The sequence below is a fragment of the Sciurus vulgaris genome (assembly GCF_902686455.1).
Source record: "Sciurus vulgaris genome assembly, chromosome: 15".
Lineage (NCBI taxonomy): Eukaryota > Metazoa > Chordata > Mammalia > Rodentia > Sciuridae > Sciurus > Sciurus vulgaris.
In genome coordinates this window covers 88273725-88295757 of record NC_136476.1, presented here as the reverse complement: position 1 = coordinate 88295757, position 22033 = coordinate 88273725, and the positions used below count along the sequence as shown (strand labels likewise).

At 64.9% G+C, this 22033-nt stretch overlaps 2 protein-coding genes across 3 annotated transcripts in view; one reads left to right on the top strand and one right to left on the bottom strand.

The window, feature by feature from the left end:
* RXRA (retinoid X receptor alpha) overlaps positions 1 to 22033 on the top strand; it is a 93713-nt gene that overhangs the window by 5671 nt on the left and 66009 nt on the right. The gene's annotated exons all lie outside the window — the stretch shown is intronic.
* On the bottom strand, positions 8341 to 21577 carry LOC306644922 (uncharacterized protein; the record flags this gene model as incomplete). The annotated part of the gene is made up of 3 exons (XM_079112169.1): positions 8341 to 8436; positions 9299 to 10575; positions 21497 to 21577. The coding sequence occupies 2 exons, from the start codon at positions 21575 to 21577 to the stop codon at positions 9604 to 9606; spliced, it is 1053 nt and encodes a 350-aa protein (XP_078968295.1). The 3' UTR covers positions 8341 to 8436; positions 9299 to 9603.

Below are 22033 nucleotides of genomic sequence, written 5' to 3'. Positions count from 1 at the left end.
AGGGCTGTGGCAGAGCCTGGAGCGTTGCCAGCGTGTGCGGTAGGCTGGGGGCTGGGTGCCTGAGGTCCTGCGGGGTGGCACTCTGAGTGGAGTGGGTCGGGCAGAGCAGGGCTGGGGGAGGCTGTCCTCTCTGCCGCTCTGGCAGCTTGCTGGTCAGTGGGGGCCCAGGGTGGGGCGGGAGCTCCCAGTGGCCTGTCCTGGGCCAGCCTGGGGGTCTCACCCTCCTGGCCAGAGGCTCCCTGCACATGTGAGGGAGAGAACCCTTCCCCCGTCCACTCCCCATGCCCAGGTTGGCTCCGTGTCCCCCACTGCTGCCCTGCCCTGCAGCTCAGCCCATCCTGGCCCTTAGAACCCTGGTCTGCCCCAGGGAAATTCGCCGCCTGTACCCCCCTCGACACATCTGAGGCCTGGGGACTCTTGGCATCAGGGTGGGGTCCCGGCTCCGTGGGGAAGGCGACAAGCAGAGCAGCAGTCAAGAGAGTCGAAGCCCAGGCTGGGAAGGACATTGGGCCTGAGCACGAGGTGAGCGGGAGCCCACTGCCCCTGGGGCCTGAGGACCAGGGTGGAGGCTGGGGAGCGGGATTCTGAGGTGCTCAGGTCAGCCCCGGGGTCTGGGGGGAGGTGAGGGGTTACCTGGGTGGCTGAAGTCTGCCCTTCATGACCGCCTCCGCCCCTCCTGTGTCGCGATCCGACAGCTGAGCTAGGGCTGACGGGGCGCCCCAGCCTGAGGCCCGGCTCCTGGGGGCACCTGGGGCCTGCCCTGGCTGCCCCGTGCCTAGGCTGGCCTGTCGGCGGGGTCTCGGTTTCCCTGGCTGCCCTGGGCGTGGGGCCTGTGCTGACGGGTGTCCATCGGGCCACGGCCGTCCAGTGTGCCGCCTGGCGGGGGAGGGAGAGTGAGTTGGGCCAGGGCCAGGCCGTGTGTAAATCCTGCAGCTACCGCGGATAAACCCCGCGGAGTTCAAAGCCGCCGGGTTTGGCGTGGGGCGGTAATGAGGTTACTGATTCAACTGGCTTCCTGGTGCCGCAGCCCAGAGCCAGCGAGGCCGGGGAGCCCCAGGCGTGGATCTAACTATCCCATAATTGACCCGTTTAGCGTAAGTGTCTCTGCTGGCCCTGGCCGAGGTCAGGTGGTGACAGCCCCGACTGGAGTCGCTGCACTCAGCAGGGCCCAGCTGCTTGCCCTGGGCCCGCCCCTGCCCTCTCCGCTGTCCGTGGCCAGCGGTCTTCCCTTCCAGGGTCCTCGGTGTCCTGGCCTCCCCACCCCCCGCCGTGTACAGTGGAGAGTGCCGTGGTGGCCGCGGCTCGGGAGCTGGCCCCAGGCTTGCAGGGTTCGAGTCCTGCTGTCCACCCTGCTGCTGTGGCCCAGGCACCTCCTGGTCCTGTGGTGACCACCCCGTGCTGGGCTCTGAGGCCCAGGTAGGGCCGGGGCTTAGCAGGTGTGGCTGCAGCATGTGGCCACCCTCCGGCTTCTTGAGGGCAGGCCTGGCAGAGGTGCAGCCCCGGCAGCTCCCCGCACAGGTGTCTGAGGCTTGCTCAACTCAAGGAGTGCCTGGAAGGACCCCGTGCCTGACCACCGGCCTGCACCACGGAGGATGTGCCTGGATCCTGGAGGGTGGCGCATAGTCCCTGTTCTGCACAGCCCAGGCCTGTCAGCCGCGCTCCCCGATAGGGCCGGGCATTGGGCAGCACACAGTGGTGACCACATGTGCTGGCTGTCCCTTGAGCTCTACTCTCTATGGGGAGGGACCCTGCGGAGGGGCCAGTGCGTCCATACCAGAGGTGAGTGTGCGAGTTGGGGGTAGAGGCTGTGCCTGCAGCCCCAGCCTGGGGAAGAAGCCCGGGGGTCCAAGCCCACTGTCCATAGCTGGTCTCTGCCCTCCAGTGGCCTCTTTCACGCACCTCTGGCTACCCAGCTTTGTCCACAGCGGCTCTGGGTGTACTCGATATGGGTGCCACATCTTCCCAAGCCCCCTGTCCTGCCCTGCTCTGGTAGGGGGTGCAGCCTGGGGCGGGGAGGGGCTGGCTCTGGCCTGCTGTGTGATGGCCAACTGCATGGCCCTGGGCAGGCCCCTTCTTGTCTCTGGGCCTCTGTGTCCCTGGAGCTCACTGTCAGCGGGGGCCCCTGCCTCTGCCTCCTTGGCTTTGTTCTGATGGGCTAGTGGCCCAGCTGGGGACCAGCTCCTTCGGAATTGGCTCTACGCCCTCCCTGGTTGAGTGGACGGGAGCTAGACTGGGGGCCAGGGCCCCAGGGCTCCAGAAGACCATGACCTCTGAGCCAGTCAGGAGTATGGGTCGCCCCAGTGGGAGTATTGTGGGAAAATGCTTCGGGGGTGAGGAGTGTGTATTGAGGAAATGGTGACCCCTAAAAGTGGAGGTGACCAGATGGGACAGTGGGGTCCACTGATGAGTGGGTCACCCATGCCAGATACCATCTACCTCACACCTGCTGCGTCTGTCCCTGGGCTCTGCCCTCCCCTGCCTGGAACCTTCCGTGGCTCCCCATTGCCCCAGCGTGGAAGCAGGCCTACTTGGTGTCAGCTACCTGTAGCCTTGCCTCCTCAAGCTCCGCTCACTGTTCCCCTGGTTTCCTCATCTCTGAAAGTTACAGGGACAGATGGTTCCTCAGGGCGAATAGAGGGCCAGCTCTGAGTTGGGTGGTGTGGCCCACAGCTAGCACGTTCACTTCTCAGGGCCTTGGTTGCTTCACCTCTAAGTTACTTGGAGAAGGAAGTCAGGGAAGCTTCATAGAGGTGATGCTGTAGTTGGGTTTTGAAGGATGAATAGGAGTTTGCTGGGTGGCCTGTGGGGTTAAGGTGAAGAGAATGGATAGACCCTCTCTAGGAAGTTATGACCCCAGCCAGGGGTCCAGGGAGGCAGTGCCCATGTGGGTCCTCCTGAGAGGGTTTCAGGAGATCCATCAGCTGGCCAGGCTCCTCTGGCCTGCCCCTTGCCAGCTGGGTGATAGGTCTGTGCCTGTGGGAGCCATGTGAGCCCGGGGGTGTGGTCAGCGTCTGGGAATGATTAACCCTGCCAGGAGCCCAGGCTGGGCTGGGCCTGGCCGCCCCCAGCTCTGCTACAGGTAGCCCCTGTGAGCCATGCTCCGCTGGCCTGATGTCCCCTGTCCTTCCTGGTGTGGAGTGTGCCCCACTCTGGCCCGCCTCTCTTGCTACCCAGCACGGGGCTCTGGCCCCTGGGGTGAGTGGCCCCAGGTAGGGCCTCTGTGGTTGGAACAGCCAGTCTGCCCCATACCCCTCAGTCCAGCCCTGCCTGTCCTGTGGGCAGCTCTGGGCATCGCCTGCTCGGGAGCCCCCGTGTGCCAGGCCATGGGGGGATGCTTTCCTTTGCCGGAGGGAGACCAGCTCCACTGGGACCAGAGTCCACGGGAGCCGCCTCCACTCCACCCCTGCAGTGGACTTTCTGCCCAGGATCAAGGTTGAGGAGGAGGGCGGGGGCGGGGGCCTAGTCACTGGATGCCAGGCCTCCTGGGCCCTACGTGGCTGGGCGGGCCCAGGGCAGGCAGCCCGAGGCGGGGCAGGCCTCCCTCACCCCAGCCTCCCTGGCACAGGTGGGCACCACTTTCCCTGTCCTGTGGGGCCCACCCGCTTCGCGGCTGGGCCAGGGACTTCCCCCTGTGAGGAAAAGTGCAGTGGTCCCTGGGCCTCGGCTGACCGTGCTGAGTGAGGGCGTCAGCCCTGGCCCGTCCCCTCCCCTGCCACATGGACTTTGTACCCAGGCATGTTCTCTCTCCTTTGAATCTTGGTTTCCTCCAGGGCAGCGTGGAAGGCGGGGGGCGGGAGGAGGAGACAGGAACTGGAGATGGGGGTCTGGGCTGGGGACCCTGGCAGACATGGCTGATTGGGTACGGATCTTTCCTGCCAGGCCCTGAGACCTCTGAGTCTTTCTCAGCCCAGGCTGGCCCTGACCCCGTCACAGTGGGAGCTGGCTCTCAGGTCATGTTTGCTGCCGAATGTGTGGCACCGGGCACAACAGGGCCTCGTGACGTTTGTTGAATGAGTTAATGTGCCCTGCAGCACCCCTGCCCTGCTGGCCTCCCCAGTTCAGAAATGTCCAGGGGTGCACCGTCCCTTGCAGAGGGGACTTTAAAATGACTGCGGTTACTTGAATCATTCTCTGGGGCTCCATCCAACTTCCAGCGAGGGGAAGTCCTGCTCTGTGTCCATCCTGGTGCTGGGGTGGGGGCTGTGCACATGAGGATTCTTGGCCCGGTGCTTGACCTGGGCCCTGGGGCCTCCCTCTGCCCCCGCCCTTGCCCAGCGCACCTGCTGCAGACTGGCACTTGGGTGTCCCTGTGACACAGGCTCCAGACTCAGGGAGGGAGCCGCAGCCCACATGCCCATCCGTGTGGGGGCTGGCTCCTTCCTTGGCTGAGTGGTCTGTGGAGATTTGTTGGCCTTGGGGGTCACGGCCAGGCGAGAGATTCAGGACAGGCCTCCTACCGCCGGTTGCCCGTCTGTTCACCCACCCATCTGTGCACATTCAGCCGGCTCCTGCTGGCCCTGGGCAGAGAGCCGGACCAGGCCCAGCCCTGGAAGGGCAGCATGGTGCCGGGGGTCAGAGGAGCGGCAGGCCTCGTGCTGCCCTTCCACAGCGAGTGACCTTGGGCCAGATCTCTTTAAGCCTCTCTGTGCCCCAGCTTTCTTACCTGTAGCGGTGGGCCAGCCCCCACAGGGTGGTGACGGGGTGAGTTAACTGTGGTAATGGGTGTCCCAGCCCGTGGCCCAGGCCTGTGCGGGTCGGCCGACAGGATTCCTGTCTCTGTCGGGGGTGGGGATGGTGTCAGTTTGAGGGGAGGAGGTCTCAGAAGATGGGGTGGGAGCGGCCATGAGAAGCGCGCACGTCCAGCAAGAAGGCAGGCTTGGCATCGCTACCCGAGTCTTCGGGGGCGTCTGGCAGAGCTTGTGGACACTGCGTCCCCGGGCCTCAGACAGCAGTGCCCCTTCCCCCTCAGGGACCGGCTTCGGACCTTGTGCCACAGGAGTCAGTGGGTGTCGGGACAGAGCTTGACCCCAAAAGAGAATCGAGATGGTAGGTCTCACTTAGTCCAGCCACTGCCCGCCAGCCCTGCGGAGCGCCGGCGACAGCGTCCCTGGCTGCCAGGACTCCGAGGGCCCCTCGTCTGCAGAGTCCCGCGGGTGCCACTCTCAGGGTGCCCCCCGGGCTGCCAGGCTGGTGGGGAGGGGGGTAGCAAGCAGCAGATGAAGGGCGGGGAGGGAAGGGAGCCAGGTAGGGGACAGAGGGACCGTGGGGCTGATGGGCGACCAGAGGCAACTCTGAACACAGGGGCACAGCAGGGCTCTAGAGGGGGGCAGTAGGGACAGGCCATGGGGGCCCTACGCCTGGGGCGTGGGGAAGAGCCGGGGAGTCCATGTGGGAGAGGCGGGGATGGTCCCTGGGCGCGTGGCCAGAAGGCTCTGGATCTGCTAGCAGGGGAGGATGGGGTTGGAGCCCCTGAGGGCCCTGCACCCCTTGGGACGGGGCATCAGACCTGCGTTTGTGGGGGGGACGGACAGACTGCTGACGAGGGGCGGTGGGGAGTCTTTACCAGGCTGCAGGTGTGGGCGACCTGGGGTGGCCTCTCCTGGGCAGAGGCAGTGGTGGGGACCCCCGAAGGGCCCCCTTTGGTACTGTATGGGCGGTGCCAGGACCCCGTGGCTCTGGGGCGCCCGCCCCACACAGGGCTGTGGGCCTCCCAGAGAAGGGCTCTGGCAGCCACCCGGAGGGCGCAGCTGAGCGGGGCATGGTGTGTCTATGCTCGCCGGCTGGCGGGTGTGGGCAGGCACCGTGACCCGACCTCCCTCCCCAGGGCTCGCTCCTCTTCCTGCTGGGTGGCTGGCACCAGGAGAGCCAGCCTGGGCACTTGGGAGGTGACCCTGATCTGGGGTCTCATCTGGCCACGTGAGACACACGTGGGACGGACTCCTTGGGCCTAGAGGCCCCGGTGGGCACCTGGCTCCCAGGTGCTCTGTGGCTCCCGACTGTGGCTCACGTGTCCCTGCAGCTCTGCTCCCTGGCCACCCTGGCCAGTGTTGTCCATGGGCCTCCCCCATGGGGAGGGCGGGCAGGTGCATGTGCGGTGCCCGCGGGCATCCCGTCCCGTTGGCCTGTTCTCGGCTGCTGTGGCTGGTGGCCGTGTGGCAGACCCTGCATGACTGCCAGAGGCCTCCTGGTGTGGGGCACACCCCGCCCACCTGCCGCAAGGCTTCCGGGCTCAGACTCCTCAGGCCAGCATGGGTGGCACCCGGCCCCCAACCTAGGTGGACATCCCCTGGGTCACGGGGCCATCCCCTGGTGAAGGGCTGGGAAGAGGACTGCTCCGTGGCCAGTGGACTGGCGTTAGTGGCCTCCCGCCAGGGCTTATCTGCTGGTGTCTCCCTGCTGGTCAGCAGGGACAGCTTGTGGTGGGGGAGCGACCACTCCCTGCGCCCATGCAGCCCTGGACGTGGCTGATAAGCTGTGGAGCTCATTATCCAGGGCAGCCCGTGCCCCCACCCCCTTGCTGTGCGGAGGACAGACCCTTCTCTCTGCCCGCCTCGTGGGGGCAGGTGTGGGAACGTGTGGGCTCCTTGGGACTCGGGGTCCCCAGAAGTCACCGGAGGTCCCCAGAGCTCGAATCCCACCAGGGCTCTGGGCCTCCCTTCCTGCCGACCCTCTTCACTGTGGGCCCGTGGCCTTGTTTGCCAGCCTCCCTCCCCTCAGGTCTCCCCAGCTGGCGTCCTGGGAGCCCTGCTGCCGTCGTCCACCACTGTCTGCCTTCCACAGTGGCCTCTTTAGCAGCTCCTGCCTGCAGGGTCCTGGGGATTCCCAGGACCTGGGCTGCTGGCCGATGTGCCTGGCATCTGGGTGGGGCTGGCAGTCACCAGACCCTGGGGTCCTCAGAGGCCTGTGCTGCTCCTCCTTCCTCAGCCCCCACTGTTGGTGCCTTGTCTGTGGGAGCTCTGGGGCAAGCCTGGAGCCCACCTAGCAAAGAGCCCAGGACCAGGGTGGCCGCGTGTGGCCCTCTGCTCTCTTCCCTCCTGCCAACCTTGGCCATGCTGCCTCCCACCTCTTCCCAGAGCCCGGACCCTGGGAGTGTAGGCCTGTGCAGGTGGCCGGTGTCCAGGGCAGAGCGCATGTGTGCAGAACCTGGCCTGTGTCCTGTGGGCCTGTGTGTGTGTCCGTGTGCGTGCATGCCTGTGTGTGCGCGCCTGTGTGTGTGCCTGTGTGTGTGCCTGTGTATGTGAACCTGTGTGTGTGCCTGTGTGTGTGTGCCTGTGTGTATACCTGTGTGTGTGCACCTGTGTGTGTGAGCCTGTGTGTGAGCCTGTGTGTGTGTGCCTGTGTGTGAGCCTGTGTGTGTACCTGTGTGTGTGCCTGTGTGTGTGCACCTGTGTGTGAGCCTGTGTGTATACCTGTGTGTATACCTGTGTGTGTGTGAGCCTGTGTGTGCGCCTGTGTGTGTGAACCTGTGTGTGTGCGTACCTGTGTATGTGTGCCTGTGTGTGTGTGCCTGTGTGTGTGTGCCTGTGTGTGAGCCTGTGTGTGTACCTGTGTGTGTGCGCCTGTGTGTGTGAGCCTGTGTGTGTACCTGTGTGTATCCCTGTGTGTGTGCACCTGTGTGTGTGAGCCTGTGTGTGCCTGTGTGTATGCCTGTGTGTGTGTGTCTGTGTGTGTGCACCTGTGTGTGTGCGTGTGTGTGTGTGCCTGTGTGTGAGTCTGTGTGTGTGCGTGTGTGTGTGAACCTGTGTGTGAGCCTGTGTGTGTGCGTGTGTGTGTGTGCCTGTGTGTGTGTGCCTGTGTGTGTGCGTGTGTTTGAACCTGTGTGTGTGAGCCTGTGTGTGCGCGCCTGTGTGGGTGTGCGCCTGTGTGTGTGCGCACGCCTGTTTGCGCGCGCACGCCTGTGTGTGAGCCTGTGTGTGCGCACCTGTGTGTGTGAGCCTGTGTGTGTGCGCCTGTGTGTGTGCACGCCTGTGTGTGCGCCTGTTGTGTGCGCCTGTGTGGGTGTGTGCCTGTGTGGGTGAGCCTGTGTGTGTGCGCCTGTGTGTGTGAGCCTGTGTGTGTGCACCTGTGTGGGTGTGTGCCTGTGTGGGTGAGCCTGTGTGTGTGAAACTGTGTGTGTGCCTGTGTGTGTGCATGCCTGTGTGTGTGAGTCTGTGTGTGTTTGCGCCTGTGTGTGTGTGAGCCTGTGTGTGTGCACCTGTGTGTGTGTGTGCCTGTGTGTATGCGCCTGTGTGTGTGTGCCTGTGTGTGTGAGCCTGTGTGTGTGAAACTGTGTGTGTGTGCCTGTGTGTGTGCACGCCTGTGTGTGTGAGTCTGTGTTTGCGCCTGTGTGTGTGTGAGCCTGTGTGTGCGCCTGTGTGTGTGCACCTGTGTGGGTGTGTGCCTGTGTGTGTGCGCCTGTGTGTGTGTGCCTGTGTGTGTGAGCCTGTGTGTGTGTTCCTGTGTGTGTGCACGCCTGTGTGTGTGAACCTGTGTGTGTGTGCCTGTGTGTGTGAGCCTGTGTGTGTGCACCTGTGTGGGTGTGTGCCTGTGTGTGTGAACCTGTGTGTGTGCCTGTGTGTGTGAGCCTGTGTGTGTGTGCCTGTGTGTGTGCACGCCTGTGTGTGAGTCTGTGTGTGTGAGCCTGTGTGTGTGCGCCTGTGTGGGTGTGTGCCTGTGTGTGTGAGCCTGTGTGTGAACCTGTGTGTGTGTGCCTGTGTGTGTGAGCCTGTGTGTGTGAGCCTGTGTGTGTGCACCTGTGTGGGTGTGTGCCTGTGTGTGTGCCTGTGTGTGTGAGCCTGTGTGTGTGTGTGCCTATGTGTGTGCACGCCTGTGTGTGTGAGCCTGTGTGTGTGAGCCTGTGTGTGTGCGCCTGTGTGGGTGTGTGCCTGTGTGTGTGAACCTGTGTGTGTGCGCCTGTGTGGGTGTGAGCCTGTGTGTGTGCACCTGTGTGGGTGTGTGCCTGTGTGTGTGAACCTGTGTGTGTGTGCCTGTGTGTGTGCACGCCTGTGTGTGTGAACCTGTGTGTGTGTGTGCCTGTGTGTGTGAGCCTGTGTGTGTGCCTGTGTGTGTGAGCCTGTGTGTGTGCACCTGTGTGGGTGTGTGCCTGTGTGTGTGAACCTGTGTGTGTGCCTGTGTGTGTGAGCCTGTGTGTGTGTGCCTGTGTGTGTGCACGCCTGTGTGTGTGTGCCTGTGTGTGCGCCTGTGTGTGTGTGCACCTGTGTGGGTGTGTCCCTGTGACTGTGTGAACCTGTGTGTGAGCCTGTGTGTGTGCACACCTGTGTGTGTGCGCCTGTGTGTGTGAGCCTGTGTGTGTGTGCACCTGTGTGCGTGTGTCCCTGTGTCTGTGTGAGCCTGTGTGTGAGCCTGTGTGTGTGTGTGTCCCTGTGTGAGCCTGTGTGTGGGTGTGTGTGCCTGCGTCACGTGGGCCTATATGTGTCCGTGCAGGCGGCCAGGCCAGGTGTCTGGGAGGCAGAGGGGACAGTGCCCCGCATGGTGTGAGCTGCGGAGTCAGGGCAGCTCGGGGGCTGTGGAGGGCCCAGGGCAGCTGCATGTCCCTGAAGGACCCCAGCTGTTGTGGGGAGGGTCAGACCAGGGATGTCTCTGCTCCACCTCACTGGCCAGTTCCTAGGAAGTGCCCAGGTGGTGGGTCAGCTCCAGGGGTGGGGCCGAGGGGCTCCTGGTTGGAGGGACGCTGCCGTGGCGCCTCCTGGGCCGGGGTCTGTGTTGCGCGCACCCCTGCCACGCAGTGCTCCCAGTCCTCTGGGCGCTAGGCAGACCTGCCTGTGGACCCGGCACGCGGGCCTGCGCAGGGTGCCCGGCCAAGGGGGCTGGGCGGAGGAGCCTCTTGTCAGGAGGGGCGGCGGGTGCGCCCGTGTGCCCGGGAGAAGGGCCTTGCCACCCTGCGCGGGTGTGGATGAGGCTAGGGTGAGCCTGGCAGGGTGCCAGGAGGGACAGGACCAGGCTTCCTCCGATTGTGTGGGGAGGAAACGGCTGAGTGGCGTGCGGGCCGAACCTGTCCAGCCTGCTGCCCGTCTCCTGACCACCCTCCTCGGGGCAGAGGGTGCCTGCTGATGGGGACGTCCCCGGCGGGGGGCAGAGGGAACCACAGTCCCTGCTGCGGAGGGGCTTCTGCAGGTGTGCTCCTTGTCCCAGGGGCCGACTCTGCCCGGAGGAGGCCGAGCCTCTGGTCAGGGCTGGCCTCCTGCCGAGGTCATGCAGCTGGTCAGTGGCAGTCAAGACTCGAACCCCGGTCCTTGGACTCCTCCTTGGGATGCTTCCTGCCTGAGTCCCGGGTGGCTGGTGGGTGTCTGGGGTGGGGGTTGCGGGCGGCCGGGCTGAGCCCGCCCTCCTAGGCGGGGATGCCCTGTTTCCTACACAAACAACCAGGCAGACTGGGGCGATTTTATTTTTATTTCCTATTTTTACTTCCCTGTTGACTCTTTTTAGCAACTCTGGGTCAGATAGGCCCCCGCCTTCCAGCCGCCACCCGGCTTCCTGGCCCAGGCCCGGGTCCTCCGGGCAGCAAGCGCGTGTGCGTGTGCATGTGTGTGTGTGACCTCGGGGCGGGGCCTCGGCAGGTCGGTGGCTGGCACACACCTGGGGCCGGGGAACTCCTCCCCTCTCCCCTGGTCATTCTGTGCTCTGGACCAGCTGTGGCAGGTGGTGGCGGCCTCGGATGGTCACTCAGGTTCCCGCCGCCTCCTCTGGTTCCCCCTGGAGGTGTGCATGCTGGGTGGGCAGGACCTGGACTTTGGGTAAATGATGCCCCGTGTTCCTGGCTTGGGCCTGGCTGGGCAGGGCACGGGGAGGCAGGGCCGAGCTCAGGTCTGCTCCCACTGTCCACCAAGGCTCTGGCCCACCTGCCGAGGGACCCACTGTGCTGTGGGTTCTGCAGATGGAAGCCCACCCCTGAGCTTCCAGTCAATGGGGCCTGCCTGCTGGGTGCTGCTGGCTGTGGAGCGAGACCCCCAGCTCCGGGGCGTCTCCGTGAGGGCTCTGTTGGGCCCACAGTGGGGCCCTCTCCTGTCTGCCGCAGCTCCGCCAGGCCTTCCTGTGTGGAGCAGTCTGGAGAAGGCCCAGGCCTGAGCAGGGTGGGTGCTCAGGTGGAGGGCTGACCAGCGGGGTCCGCACAGTGCCTCAGGGCAGTCGGCGCCTAACCTGTTGCACGCTGGGAATCCTGGGAGGGAGTTACCCCCGTTCACAGGGGAGAACCAGGCTCAGAGAGGCCAAGCAGAGCATGGGGACCCCCCAGCTTGGGGCATGGGGGCAGGAGTCTGTGTGTGCACTGAGTCTTGCAGACAAGGAGGCTGAGGTGCAGGAGGCAGGCCACAGAGCCCAGTCCCCGCCCTCCTGCCCTGGCTGGCTCAGCCCGTGTGGTTGGTGGCAGTCACGCTGTTGCTGTGGCGACGGCCTCGTCCTCAGCCCTGGTAGTGTGAGCAGTGTGGCCGTGCAGGTACACGTGTGGGTGCCAGGATGGTCCCGTAATCCTCTGATTAGAGGCCAGGAAACCGAGTCCTGTGGGCGAATCCCACTTGGGAGGGGACACCAGGGTTCGGGTCCCCCTCAGAGCCCCCAGGCTGTGCACCCTGGGCAGCGGGTCTGCTGTCCAGCCTTGACTTCCACTCTGTGAGGTGGGGTGATGGCACCTGCGTCCAGAGTGGTCTTGAGTGCGCTCTGGAGCATGGCTGTCCCTCAGCTCCTGCCCTGGAGCAGGGGGCGGAGGCTAGGGGCCACTCTGAACCTCAGTATCCTTGTCCTGGGGAGGGTGATGAGTGGCCTGCTCCAGGTCCCAGAGGCTGGTGGAGGATCGCCTGTCAGTATTCTGCCTGGGGTGTGGGCCTCAGCTCGTGGCTATGGAGTGAGGAGATGTGGAGGCTGTGCCTCCAGGGACAGTTAGGGGCAGCTCTTCTAGAATCATCCTGGGCCCTGGAATTTCCCAGGGCTGGAAGAACCTGTCTGCTGGATGCAGCTTCCACATGGACTTGAGGGACCAGTGCTCTGTCTCATGGCCTCTGGCCTTTCCACCGGCAGAGGAGCTGGCTCCTGGGTGGGCTGTGCGCCCCCCGGGGCGGGTGCTGCTGTCTTCCTCCTCCAGGCAGAGGGCCCTCCCCAGGTGGGGCCGGGCGGAGCCTGTGGCCAGCAGATGTGAGTCTCTGGCGCCCTCCGGCTTTCCAGCCCTGCCTGTGTGCGACTGAGCTCCCTCCCGGGGCCTGGCCTGTGGAGCCGGGGTCCCTGGGGCCGTCCCTGCTCACGCCTCCTCCCCGGGGAGCAGCCCCAGGCCTGAGCCCAGCCGCTGCCCCCTGGGGAGGTCCTCGTGTGCAGGTCCGTGAGCACAGACAAGGCGCCCCTGCCGCGAGGGCCTAGGTCTCCCCAGCCCCTTGAGCACTGGCACCCACAGGTGGGTGAGGGCAGTGGCTTCTGGCTCTCAGGTGCTCGTGGGCGTTGGGTGCTCGGGGGCGCTGGCACCCGGGTTTGGCTTCCTGCCCTCGCTGCCGCTGCCGGAAGGGGCCGTGATTGGGGTCCGCCCGTGCGCCTGACTCAGCAGCCACAGGGTGGGGGAGTCGAGGTTTCTCCACAAAACCCCAGGCCTGGGCACCCGCCCAGCCCCAGATTCCTCTTGTGACGGTGCGTGCGGAGTGCTGGGCTCTCGTCTCTGGGGTTGGGGGCTAGCAGGTGGGTAGGAGGGGATTCCGGGCCCCTCACACCACCTCAGACCCTGCGCGGGTTCCCCTGGGTACCAGCCAGCTTCCCCCTCTGACAGCTGTATGCCGCCTCCTCCAGGAAGCCTTCCTCTCAGGTCCCCTCCCCCTCCCCTCCAGGTGCTGTGCTTCCCCAGGGTCTCAGTGCTGGGCTGTGCCTGGTGTGGACCTGTGGTCCTGGGCAGTGGGCATGCAGCAGGGGACGGGGCTCCACCCCCCAGGGCTTTGGGCCACATGAGCAAGCCTCAGCCAGGCAGAGGTACCTGGGAGGGAGTTGGGGTCAGCATCCAGAGGCCTGGCTTGAGCTGCTGGGTGGACAGCGAGTCCTCTGCTCCTCCTTGAGGCCCAGCGGTCCGACAGCTCCTGCTCTGCCTGAACCAGAGGTTGGGAACAGAGAAAGTGTTTGTGTCCCAGAGGCCATTAGCAAATCCCCGGCACTCCTCAGTGTCCCCACCTGGCAAGTGGGTGACATTCCCTGGGAGGTGGGAGCCGATGTTGGCAGCTCAAGGTCAAACTGGGCTCCAGGGGCTAGGTGTCCAGTGCTCCTTAAGAGCAGCAGCCAGGAAGGGGCTGCATGTCTGGGCCACCGGTGACTGGGGTCTTGTGTCCCCAGCCTGGCTGGCTTCTGGCACTTGGGACCCTGCTGTTGGCCTGCATCGAGCAGGGACGAGGCTGGGGTGGGTTGGGGAGTTTGCTCTGTGGTGCGTCTGCCTGGCGGCTGCCAGGTCTGATCCAGAGGCCTTGGGCCTCCCGTCTTGGTCCTCCTGACGTGTCTGTGGAGGCGGGGCTCACAAGGCCTACTCCTCCCGGTGGCTGGGGCTGGTGAGGCCGGAGAGCCCCTGGAGCCGACGTGGGCAGTGCCTGAGCCTGTCTGGCCCCCTCTGCCCGTGCACAGCGCCTGACAGGAAGTGAGAACTCCTTGGTCTCTGGCCTGTCCACTCATGGCCAGACCTGGGTCAGCTCCTGGCACAGAGAAACACGGGAGTTGGGCAGTGGTGGAGCTGCGTGTTCAGATGTCCCTCCTGCGGGATGGCCTCCTGGATGTCCCTAGCCGCAGAGTCTCCCAGGCCCACGTTCCCGGACCCTGTGCCTCGGTTGTTCTTGTAGGGACAGTATTGGTGGTGGGAGGCAGCAGCACTGGTGGCTTTTGGGGTGGGGTGTGGCAGGGACCCGCGACGCCCCCGGTGACGTGATGGTGGGGCCCACCCAGGGCCTTCTGGTCCCACCTGCACTCTGCGTCCTGAGCGGTGACCTCGAGCACGGCTGCCTCCTGAGCCCTCCTGGCCCAGGACCTGGCCCCCTCTGCTCGCTGTGCAGGTGGTGCTCCTGTGGCAGGTGTGTCCCGGGTGCCTGCTGCCCAGGCCCGAGTGCCCTTCTGTGGGTCCTCCCGTGGCCGCCACCCCGAGGGCCTCTTAGGCATTGCCAACACCAGGGACTCCCTGGCCCCTGGCTACGGTGGCCTTGACCTCTGGCCACTACTGTCCCCCCGCCCTCCTGCCCTAACCTGCTCATCCCTTGGAGGCCTCGGCGCTTGTCGTTCCCCTTGGTGGGCTCCGGGCTCTGGGGCCTGCGGGTGCCCAGGCATCGGGGACCTGCTGTGTCTCTTGGCGCGGCTCTGGTGGCGTGGGGGCATGAGGGAGGATGTGCCAGGTGCCTCCCGTGTGTGCAGCCTCATGGAGCCTGTGGGGACGGCTTCCTCAGGAGGCCTCAGGAGAGGCTGGACCAGGACAGTCAGAGCTGGAGGAGGAACAACTGCTGGCCTTGGCTGCCCTGGGGATGGGGGCGCCTTGCCCGGCACAGTCCTCGTGGGGCGGGAGGCCCGGAGGGCCGAGGGGCGCTGCCTCCCGACCCCGTGGGTGGTTGCCATGTGGCGGCAGGCAGCTGGGTGGGGTGGGAGCCCCGGCCTGGCTCCCGGACAGCAGGGGCGGCCATGTGGAGAGCCGGCAGAGAAAGGGTTGATGAGCCCAGGGAAGTAATAATGTCTCTAATTTTCCTGGGTGATTTAATAAAAATGTAAATCACGGGCGAGGACGCGGGCCATGGTGTCGGCCAAGATTAATGGCGGGCGCTTGGTGGTCAGCCTGCCTTTGTCTTTGAGCCTGAGCAGGGCCAGCTCCTCGGCCTGCCCAGGAGGCCAGAGACTGAGGGGTGCACACCTTGCCCTCTGCCTGGAGGGGCAGCTGGAGAAGCACGAGGAGGGCTGCAGAGGTGCCCTGGGTGGCCTGGCTGGTCAGAGCCAGCAACTCCTCTGACCGGTGGCACCACCCTGCCCAGGAGCAGGGGCAGGGGCGAGGACAACCTGGAGCCTGTGTTGATGATGACCCAATCCTGGGTATGTGGAGGGTCACTGGTCACTGGTCAGGGGAGATTTTCCTTGGGGTGATCTTTGAGCCAAGTTATGGGGTGATAGCTCAGCCAGAAGCACGTGCAAAGGTCCTGAGTGGGGACTCTGCCTGGGAGTGTCAGTGCAGAGCAGGGCAATGAGGTAGGGGCAGGAGTGAGACTGGCAGGTGGCAGCGCCAGGCAGGGTACCTGGGGCTCGGGGTCTGTCCCTCCAGCCATGAACAGCCTTGGAGGGAGGGCAGCAGATTCTGGTTGAGAAAGGACCTGCGGGCAGGAGTGAGTGCAGAAGCCCAGGGGCATGTGGCGTGGGGTGGCAGGAGCTGGTGGCTCTGGGCTGAGGTGGAGGGTCCAGCCCGGGGCGTGGGCTCCGAGTGGCCGCAGAGTGGGGCCTGCGTGGTGGCGCTGCCGTGGGACGCAGGTGGAGGGCAGGTGGTACTGGGCGGGTGGGGAGGCTGGCAGGGCTGTGGGTGCCGCCCTGGGGCTGGGGAGACCAGGCGGCCTCCCACAGCGGAGCTCTGGGTTCCGTGGTCGGCCCCTGCAGCACGCCAGATGGCTTGGAGCCTGAGGGTGGAGACGGTGTGGTATGCAGCCGCGTCCTGCTCAGTTTGGTGGCCGGGAAGGTGCCTGGCCCGTCCCCGGCCCTGGCACCTCAGGTCCGCCTCTCGTCCCCCGCTGCCAACTTGAGGGCCGTTGTGCACTCTTCTCGTCTCCAGGACACCAGTGGCTGACGGGCAGGTGGAATCAGAGGAGGTCAGCCAGACCCAGGCAGCCGCCGCGGCTCGGAGGGATGGCGCCCCAGCTCCTGCCTGGTGCGGCCCAGCCTGCACCCTGTTCCTCTGCTGTCAGAGGCCTCAGACGCCCACTGGGTGCTGGCCCCAGGCTGGATGGGAAAGCCGGCGTGCCTCCTGCGTGTGGCTCTGGAGCGCCTGGCCTCCCCAGCCTAGGGAGCCCCCGCCCAGGGCAGTGGCCTCTTGGGCCTGGCAGGGCTTCTGCTGGGACGCCAGCTCTGCGGCTGGGAGTGGCAGCTGTGCCTCTGCGTGAGGCTCTGGGGTGGCGCAAGGGGTCCCAGGCCCGTGCTGTCCTGGCAGTGCAGGGGTCCTTGCGGAGGAGCTGGAGATGCAGACATGCGCTCCTCTGCCAGGCGGGGGACACTGCCTCACAAGGGCCGCCTGGAAGCCCTCCCAGCAGGGCGTCTGGCTGGCCCTGGAGACCCCAACTCCCTGCCCCAGCTGGGCCAAAAGTCTCCACCTCTCCATGCTGGCCCTGTGGGGGCCCTTCTGTCCCAGATGGCTCCTTGCTTTGGGCCTGGACACTGCACTGTCCACAGTCCTGCTTTGGGCAGCTCCAGGCAGGTGTGCCTGGGCCTGGGCAGAGGGCTTGGCTGGATTTGGAGGAGGAAGGGATGGTGGTATCTGCAAAGGGATCAGGAGGGAGCATCAGGGACAGGCAGCGTCCAGGTGTCGAGAAGCCTGGCTGGGCAGTGGGTGGTGGAGAGGGGCCGGCTCCTGGGCCTTGGCTGCTGGTGTGAAGCCTCAGCAGCGGGTGGTGGAGATGGAGGGTCACTGCCCAGGAGGTCATCGTGTGCAGAGTGGCATGTGGACATAGACCCAGCATCCTGGGGCACAGGTTGGGCAGGGGCAACTTCCCTTAGGCAGCCTCCTGTGCCGATGACCTTGGGAGACTCCATGTGGGCTGGGCACCAGCGTACCTCCAGTTTGTCTCAGGAGATTGGGGTTCTTCAGTCCTACCTTGTTGCTTGTGCCTTGGAAGCACCGCAGTTCCTGAGCTGGGCCTGCTGGGCGGCTTCCCTCAGGGGAGGCTGTGCGGGAGGGACAGAGGCAGGCGGGCTCAGGGGAGTGGGCAGAGCGGGTGAGGCTGCTCCGTGGCAGGAGGGGTGTGTGTGGCAGTGCCCCCTGATGCCGTCAGCATGCTCCTCCTTCTGGCCTGGGCTGCTCCTGGACACAGCTAAGGCCTGGAGGTGCCCAGGCACTGCTGGGCTCCCTCCCCACTACCTGAACCCCTGACTCACAACTCTGTCCTGAGTGTGATCAGATCCAGGGTCAGGAACATCAGGCCCACCAGATGGTCGGGCAGGACATCTGCCCAGCAGTATCAGGAGATGCTGTGCTGATCATGTGCTTTGATCAAATGGCTTGTCCAGCTGTTGGGCAGCTGGTAGTGTTGGCCAGCCCCCACCCACCCTGCTTCAGCAGCCACCGAGGTAGGGTGGGCCCCGGGGGGTCCTTGGCTTTGAATTGGCCTCCAGCACAGCATGGACGCTGCTCCTTCATCCCTCCAGCCGCAGTTTCACCTGTGAAACAAGGGTGGCGTCCCCTCGTGCGTGATGGCCCAGCCCAGGGCCCGGGTGTCAGGCCCAGGCCGTGTTGACAGCACGTTGGTGGCTGGGTCCCGTGGCTGCCAGGCTCCTCCCCCGGGTGGGCCTGGCAGTGCCGCAGGGAGGGCTGTGTGCACCGGGGCTCACCTGGTGAGCCTACGCGGGGAGCCACAGCCCTGCTGAGGCTCCTCCCTGCTGGCCCTGGCTGCCCCAGGAGGAGCCAGGGAGCCCTTTCCCTGGGGCGGCCCTTTGTTCCGAGGTAGAGGTGGTGGGCCTGCCTCCCTCTTGTCCCCTCCTGCTGTACATGGGGCAGTCTGGCTGGACACTGCGTCTGGCCCTGGCCCTGCCCTGGGTGCATGCCTCCCTCACTGGCTCCTGTCCCTGCTGGCATTTTGACCCTGTGGCCATGCCTGAGCCTTACAGGGTGGGCAGAACGTCCCCTGACTGCCTCGTGCCTTCCTGTAGAGCGGTGGTACTCCGCTCGACTTCACGTGAAGCACGTGTAGCCTTTGAGGCACAGATGCCCGTGGCGGGAGATGTGGGCCTGGGCGTCAGGCCCTCCGAGCACTTTGGGAAGTTGCCATGTCCAGGGGCCTGATTCTTCTGTAGAGTTGAATTCTGTATGGGCAGCCCAGACTGGAGCCAGGAGGCCTCGTGGGAAGGCACAGGGGGCGCTGGGCAGGTGCCCTTGGGCTGCAGTGCCCTGCTTCTGGCAAGGCGTGCAGAGCATCACCTGCCAGGGCCCCGTGCCAGCGGTGGGATGGTGTGGGGTGAGGTGGGAGGAAGGCTGACCAGACTGAGCGGGGCTGGCTGGGAAGGCCAGTCTCCAGCCTCTGCCCGACTAGGTTCCAGACAGCACTGACTCCATCACCCCAAACTCGGCCTGTCCCAGACCCAGGGAGCCCCTGAAGAGGGCAGTGATCCTGTGCCTCGGGAAACGTGATCCCTTGCTTGGCCCGTGAATCTTTCATCAGCAGATTAAAAATTGAAGCCGTGCTGTCCCCTGTCCCCTGGGAAGACAGAGGAAGGGAGCAGCTCCGTTTCAGGCTGGTTTGTGAATTTTTCTTGATAATGGAGTCGTGTCAATTAGAAAATGACATTGCTGCTTAAAATGTCATTCTATGGCCCTCTTTAATTAAGGCTGAGATGTGGTGACCAATCTGCTGCCAACACTGAGTCTAACCTTCTGAATGAGAGGCGCAAGCTGGGGGGTTTGTCCAGCGGGTGCGCCGGGCCCAGAGCTGATGGGGCTGGCCCAGGCGGGGTGGGTGGAGGTATGCTGCAGTGGCAGGGCCTGGGTGGCTCCTCGGTGCTCAGGGGCTCAGGGGACTGTTGGGCGTGCCTGGCGCTGGTGCCGTGTGTTGGAGTGTCCGAGGGGAGCGCGGTCACCCAGCAGCTGGAGGCAGAGGGTCCCGAAGGAGAGGCAGAGCTGGGACGCTACAGAGGGAGGAGTGCTAGGCTTGGGGTGAGCCCAGGACGGTGCACCTTGGAGATGATGGTGCTGGAGAGAGGAGAGGAGTGGCCGAGCCGATGTGGGCCTTGGGGTAGCCCGTACTGGGATATGGTACACGGGAAACCCTGGGCAGGGTGTGCTGGGGTGGAGGAGAGGGGCCAGGGAGGCAGGGTGTCTGGCCAGCCCCTGGGGTCTGACAGGTGAGGACTGGAAAGAGCTGCATCCGGCGGCCCTGGGCGTGAGGGTGCTGGGGTGGACGAGTGGCCGGACTTCCCTGCAGTGAGCAGGGGCCCCGTTCCAGGCCCCAGATGGCTGGCACAAAGCCTGACAGGGATGCCCCTGCCCAGCAGTGTGCCGTGGCCGCTGGCCAAGGTGCAGCTCTGGGGCTCAGCGTCTGGACCTCCCGCCTCCAGTGCTGGGCTGTTGCTCTTGTTTTCTTTTGGTGGGGCCCTAGGCTGCCCGGGCTCCATCCTGCCTGTGAGCTCTGGGGCTTGCTTAGCTTGGGGTGTCAGCTTCCCCCAGTAATGAAGCAGGACGTGCGTGTTCCCAGACTGGCTGATGGGGTGTCCCTGGCCGGGGCCGAGGTGCTGAGGGGCCGGGTGTGGCAGCTTGTTCCCAGGGTCCTCTTGGGGGAGCGCATCGTCTAGCTAGCCAGAGGGACCTAGCTCTTTGGGGACGCCAAGGACTAGCTGGCTTTTCTCTGGGGTGGAGGTGGGGACAGTCAGCTGGAAGTGCTTTGGGGACATTGGCTCTTTCTCTCTGCTCCCTTGGCATGAGGAAGCTGGTCCAGTGCTGTTTCCTCCCGGGGATGCTCAGCACTCCCTGGTATCTGCTCAGAGGGGCAGGCTGATATGGAGGCTGGGTGGGTGCTTGTGGGGTGCAGGCTAGGGGATGAGCTTCGTAGTGCCTGGAGAGTGGGGATGCAGGGTCCCCTCTATAACTGGGACGACGGCGCCAGTGTGACTGTGAGGAGCAGGCCCGCTGTTGGGGGTTCCAGGGCTCAAGGAAAAAGCCAGACTTAACTTTGAAGTGACTGAAGGCTGAAGGGAGCTGCCTCGGCTGGGGAGGGGGCGCGTTTATTTTCCTAAGTGGACTTGAAGGGCTGCCGGAGGCCTGCTCCCGAGCCTCCTGGAGGTGGGGGCCTCTGGTCAGCATGGTGTGCAGAGGGCTCCGGCGGCCTGGGCTGTGTGTACCTCTGTGCCCACCTGCCACTCTCCTGTGCACGTGAGAATGCTCGCCTGGCACCTCGCTGCTTTTAGGAGCATCGTCTCTAGAGCTGCTTCGTGCCCGTGTGTCCCGTGTGCCCAGCTGGGCCCCTGGCACCACGCGCATGGGGTCTGTGTAGCCCCTCCTTCCCCAGGCCAGGAAGGCTGCGGAGCCTGGCGGGGGGCAGGAGGGGTCACCCCCAGTGCCTTTGGGCGGGACTCTTCCTTGATGCTGGTGGTGTACCCGCCCGTGGGGCCACGCTGTCTGATTTGTGTCCATCCTCTCCTTAATGACGTCGGCAGGATTCGGACAGCTCCAGACACACCTGTGGGCCCTGCCAAGGGTGAGTGGAAAGTCCCGTCTGCATTTGGGGAACGTGCCCTGCTGTGCTGTGGGATCAGGGCTGTGGCCCAGTGTGCCTGGGGCCTGTTTGCTGGGGCAGGGGGACCACTGGTCCCTGGGGACAGCTGGTGGAGACAAGGGCTAAGCACCGCCTCATGCTGGCACACTGTGGTTAGGAGGGCCACACCTGGGAAAGCAGAGCCTGCTCCCTGCACACACCTGTTGTGACTGTGGCTCGAGGTCTGAGCCGCGGTGCTTGGGGCTGCTGTGGCCATCCTGGTGGCTCCCGTGGTCTTGCACGCAGAGCTGAGGCTGCTCTGTCCTCACCACAGCACCTGTGGAACCTCCAGACAGTGCTGCTGCTGGCCTCTCTTCTCGATGGCCTTGGTGTGAGACCTGTGTACCCGTCCAGGGGAAAGAGTGGATGCACCGGGTCCACTGTGCCTTCTGGCTCAGGGGTTCTCCCCTGATGCCCGTTAGGGTCACCCAAGGGGCTTCTCACCCCTGGTACCCAGGCCCCAGTCCAGGCTGGCAGGCAGGTCAGCGGCCCTGGGAGGGGCCTGGGCGCAGGGTCTTAGTGGCTCCTGTGTGCCCTTGCTGTCCAGCTCATTTGCAGCTGTGCAGCTGTGCAGGTGTGCAGGTGGGCTCACACAGCCTCCTGTGAGGCTCAGCTCTTTAGAAACGCTGCTGCTGCACAGAGTCCGGGCCTGGGGCAGACCTGCCTCCACACAGCAGGGCCATGCCTGAGTCCCCGAGTTGCTGATTGGTTGCTCCCTGTCCTGTGAACCCGTGCCCTGGTCTGGGAGTGAGCACCTGCAGGCTTTGACTTCGAGGTGAGCATGGGGATGCAGGTCAGGGAGGCCACGGGGAAGTCTGAGTTGGAATCAGGGTGCCTGGCCTGGAGTTCTGGGGTGTCTGGACCAGGAGACTGTGGAGTGGGGGCTCCGTCCTAGAGGTTTGGGCCGAGGTTTGGGAAGCTCGTGTGTCCCTCTTGCCAAGCTCATGGTGGCCTTTGGGGTGCAGGGCCATTCCATTCCTGCTTTGCCCCTCGTGGGCGCCGCCCAGGGATGAGGCTAGCGTGTACCCGGAGGGACCTCCCGCCGTTGTCTGCACTTCTGCTTCCTCTGAGTCCATCCTTACCTGTGGGAGGTGCAGGCTCAGGTATCTGGGATCTCTGGGGTCCAGCTCTACGAGCTGCACCCTGTGGTCCAGGACCTGCATGGCATCCCTGCATCCCAGATCCCCTGCTGGGGCAGGTGCACCTGCAGTGGGCTTGTACCTCCCAGAACCCCCTCACGAGGGTCAGGGAGGCATTGGGCACCCCCAGCCCTCCCAGCCTCAGTGTCCTGCTGTGCTCTGTGGAGAGCTGGGGTGATGGAGGTGAATCCCAAGGTGCTCACCTGGCTCGGCCAGTCCCTGAGTAGCTGGTTGTCATTTTTGTTACTTGGGCTTGACTTTGCAGGGTGGGCAGGGAAGAGGCACAGGCCTGGGATCTGGGGGCAGTGGAGCCCAAAGGGGAGGGCTGGTGGCTGCCCATGAGCAGAGGCTCTCGGAGCTGCTCTCTGCAGCCAGGACTGGGACACAGGGACTGGTGGACCCAGGGGCTGCTGGACCCTGCCGAGAGTGGGGGCCCGTGCCCACGCCTTCAGAGTTCTGCAGCCCTAAAGCAGGTCCCTA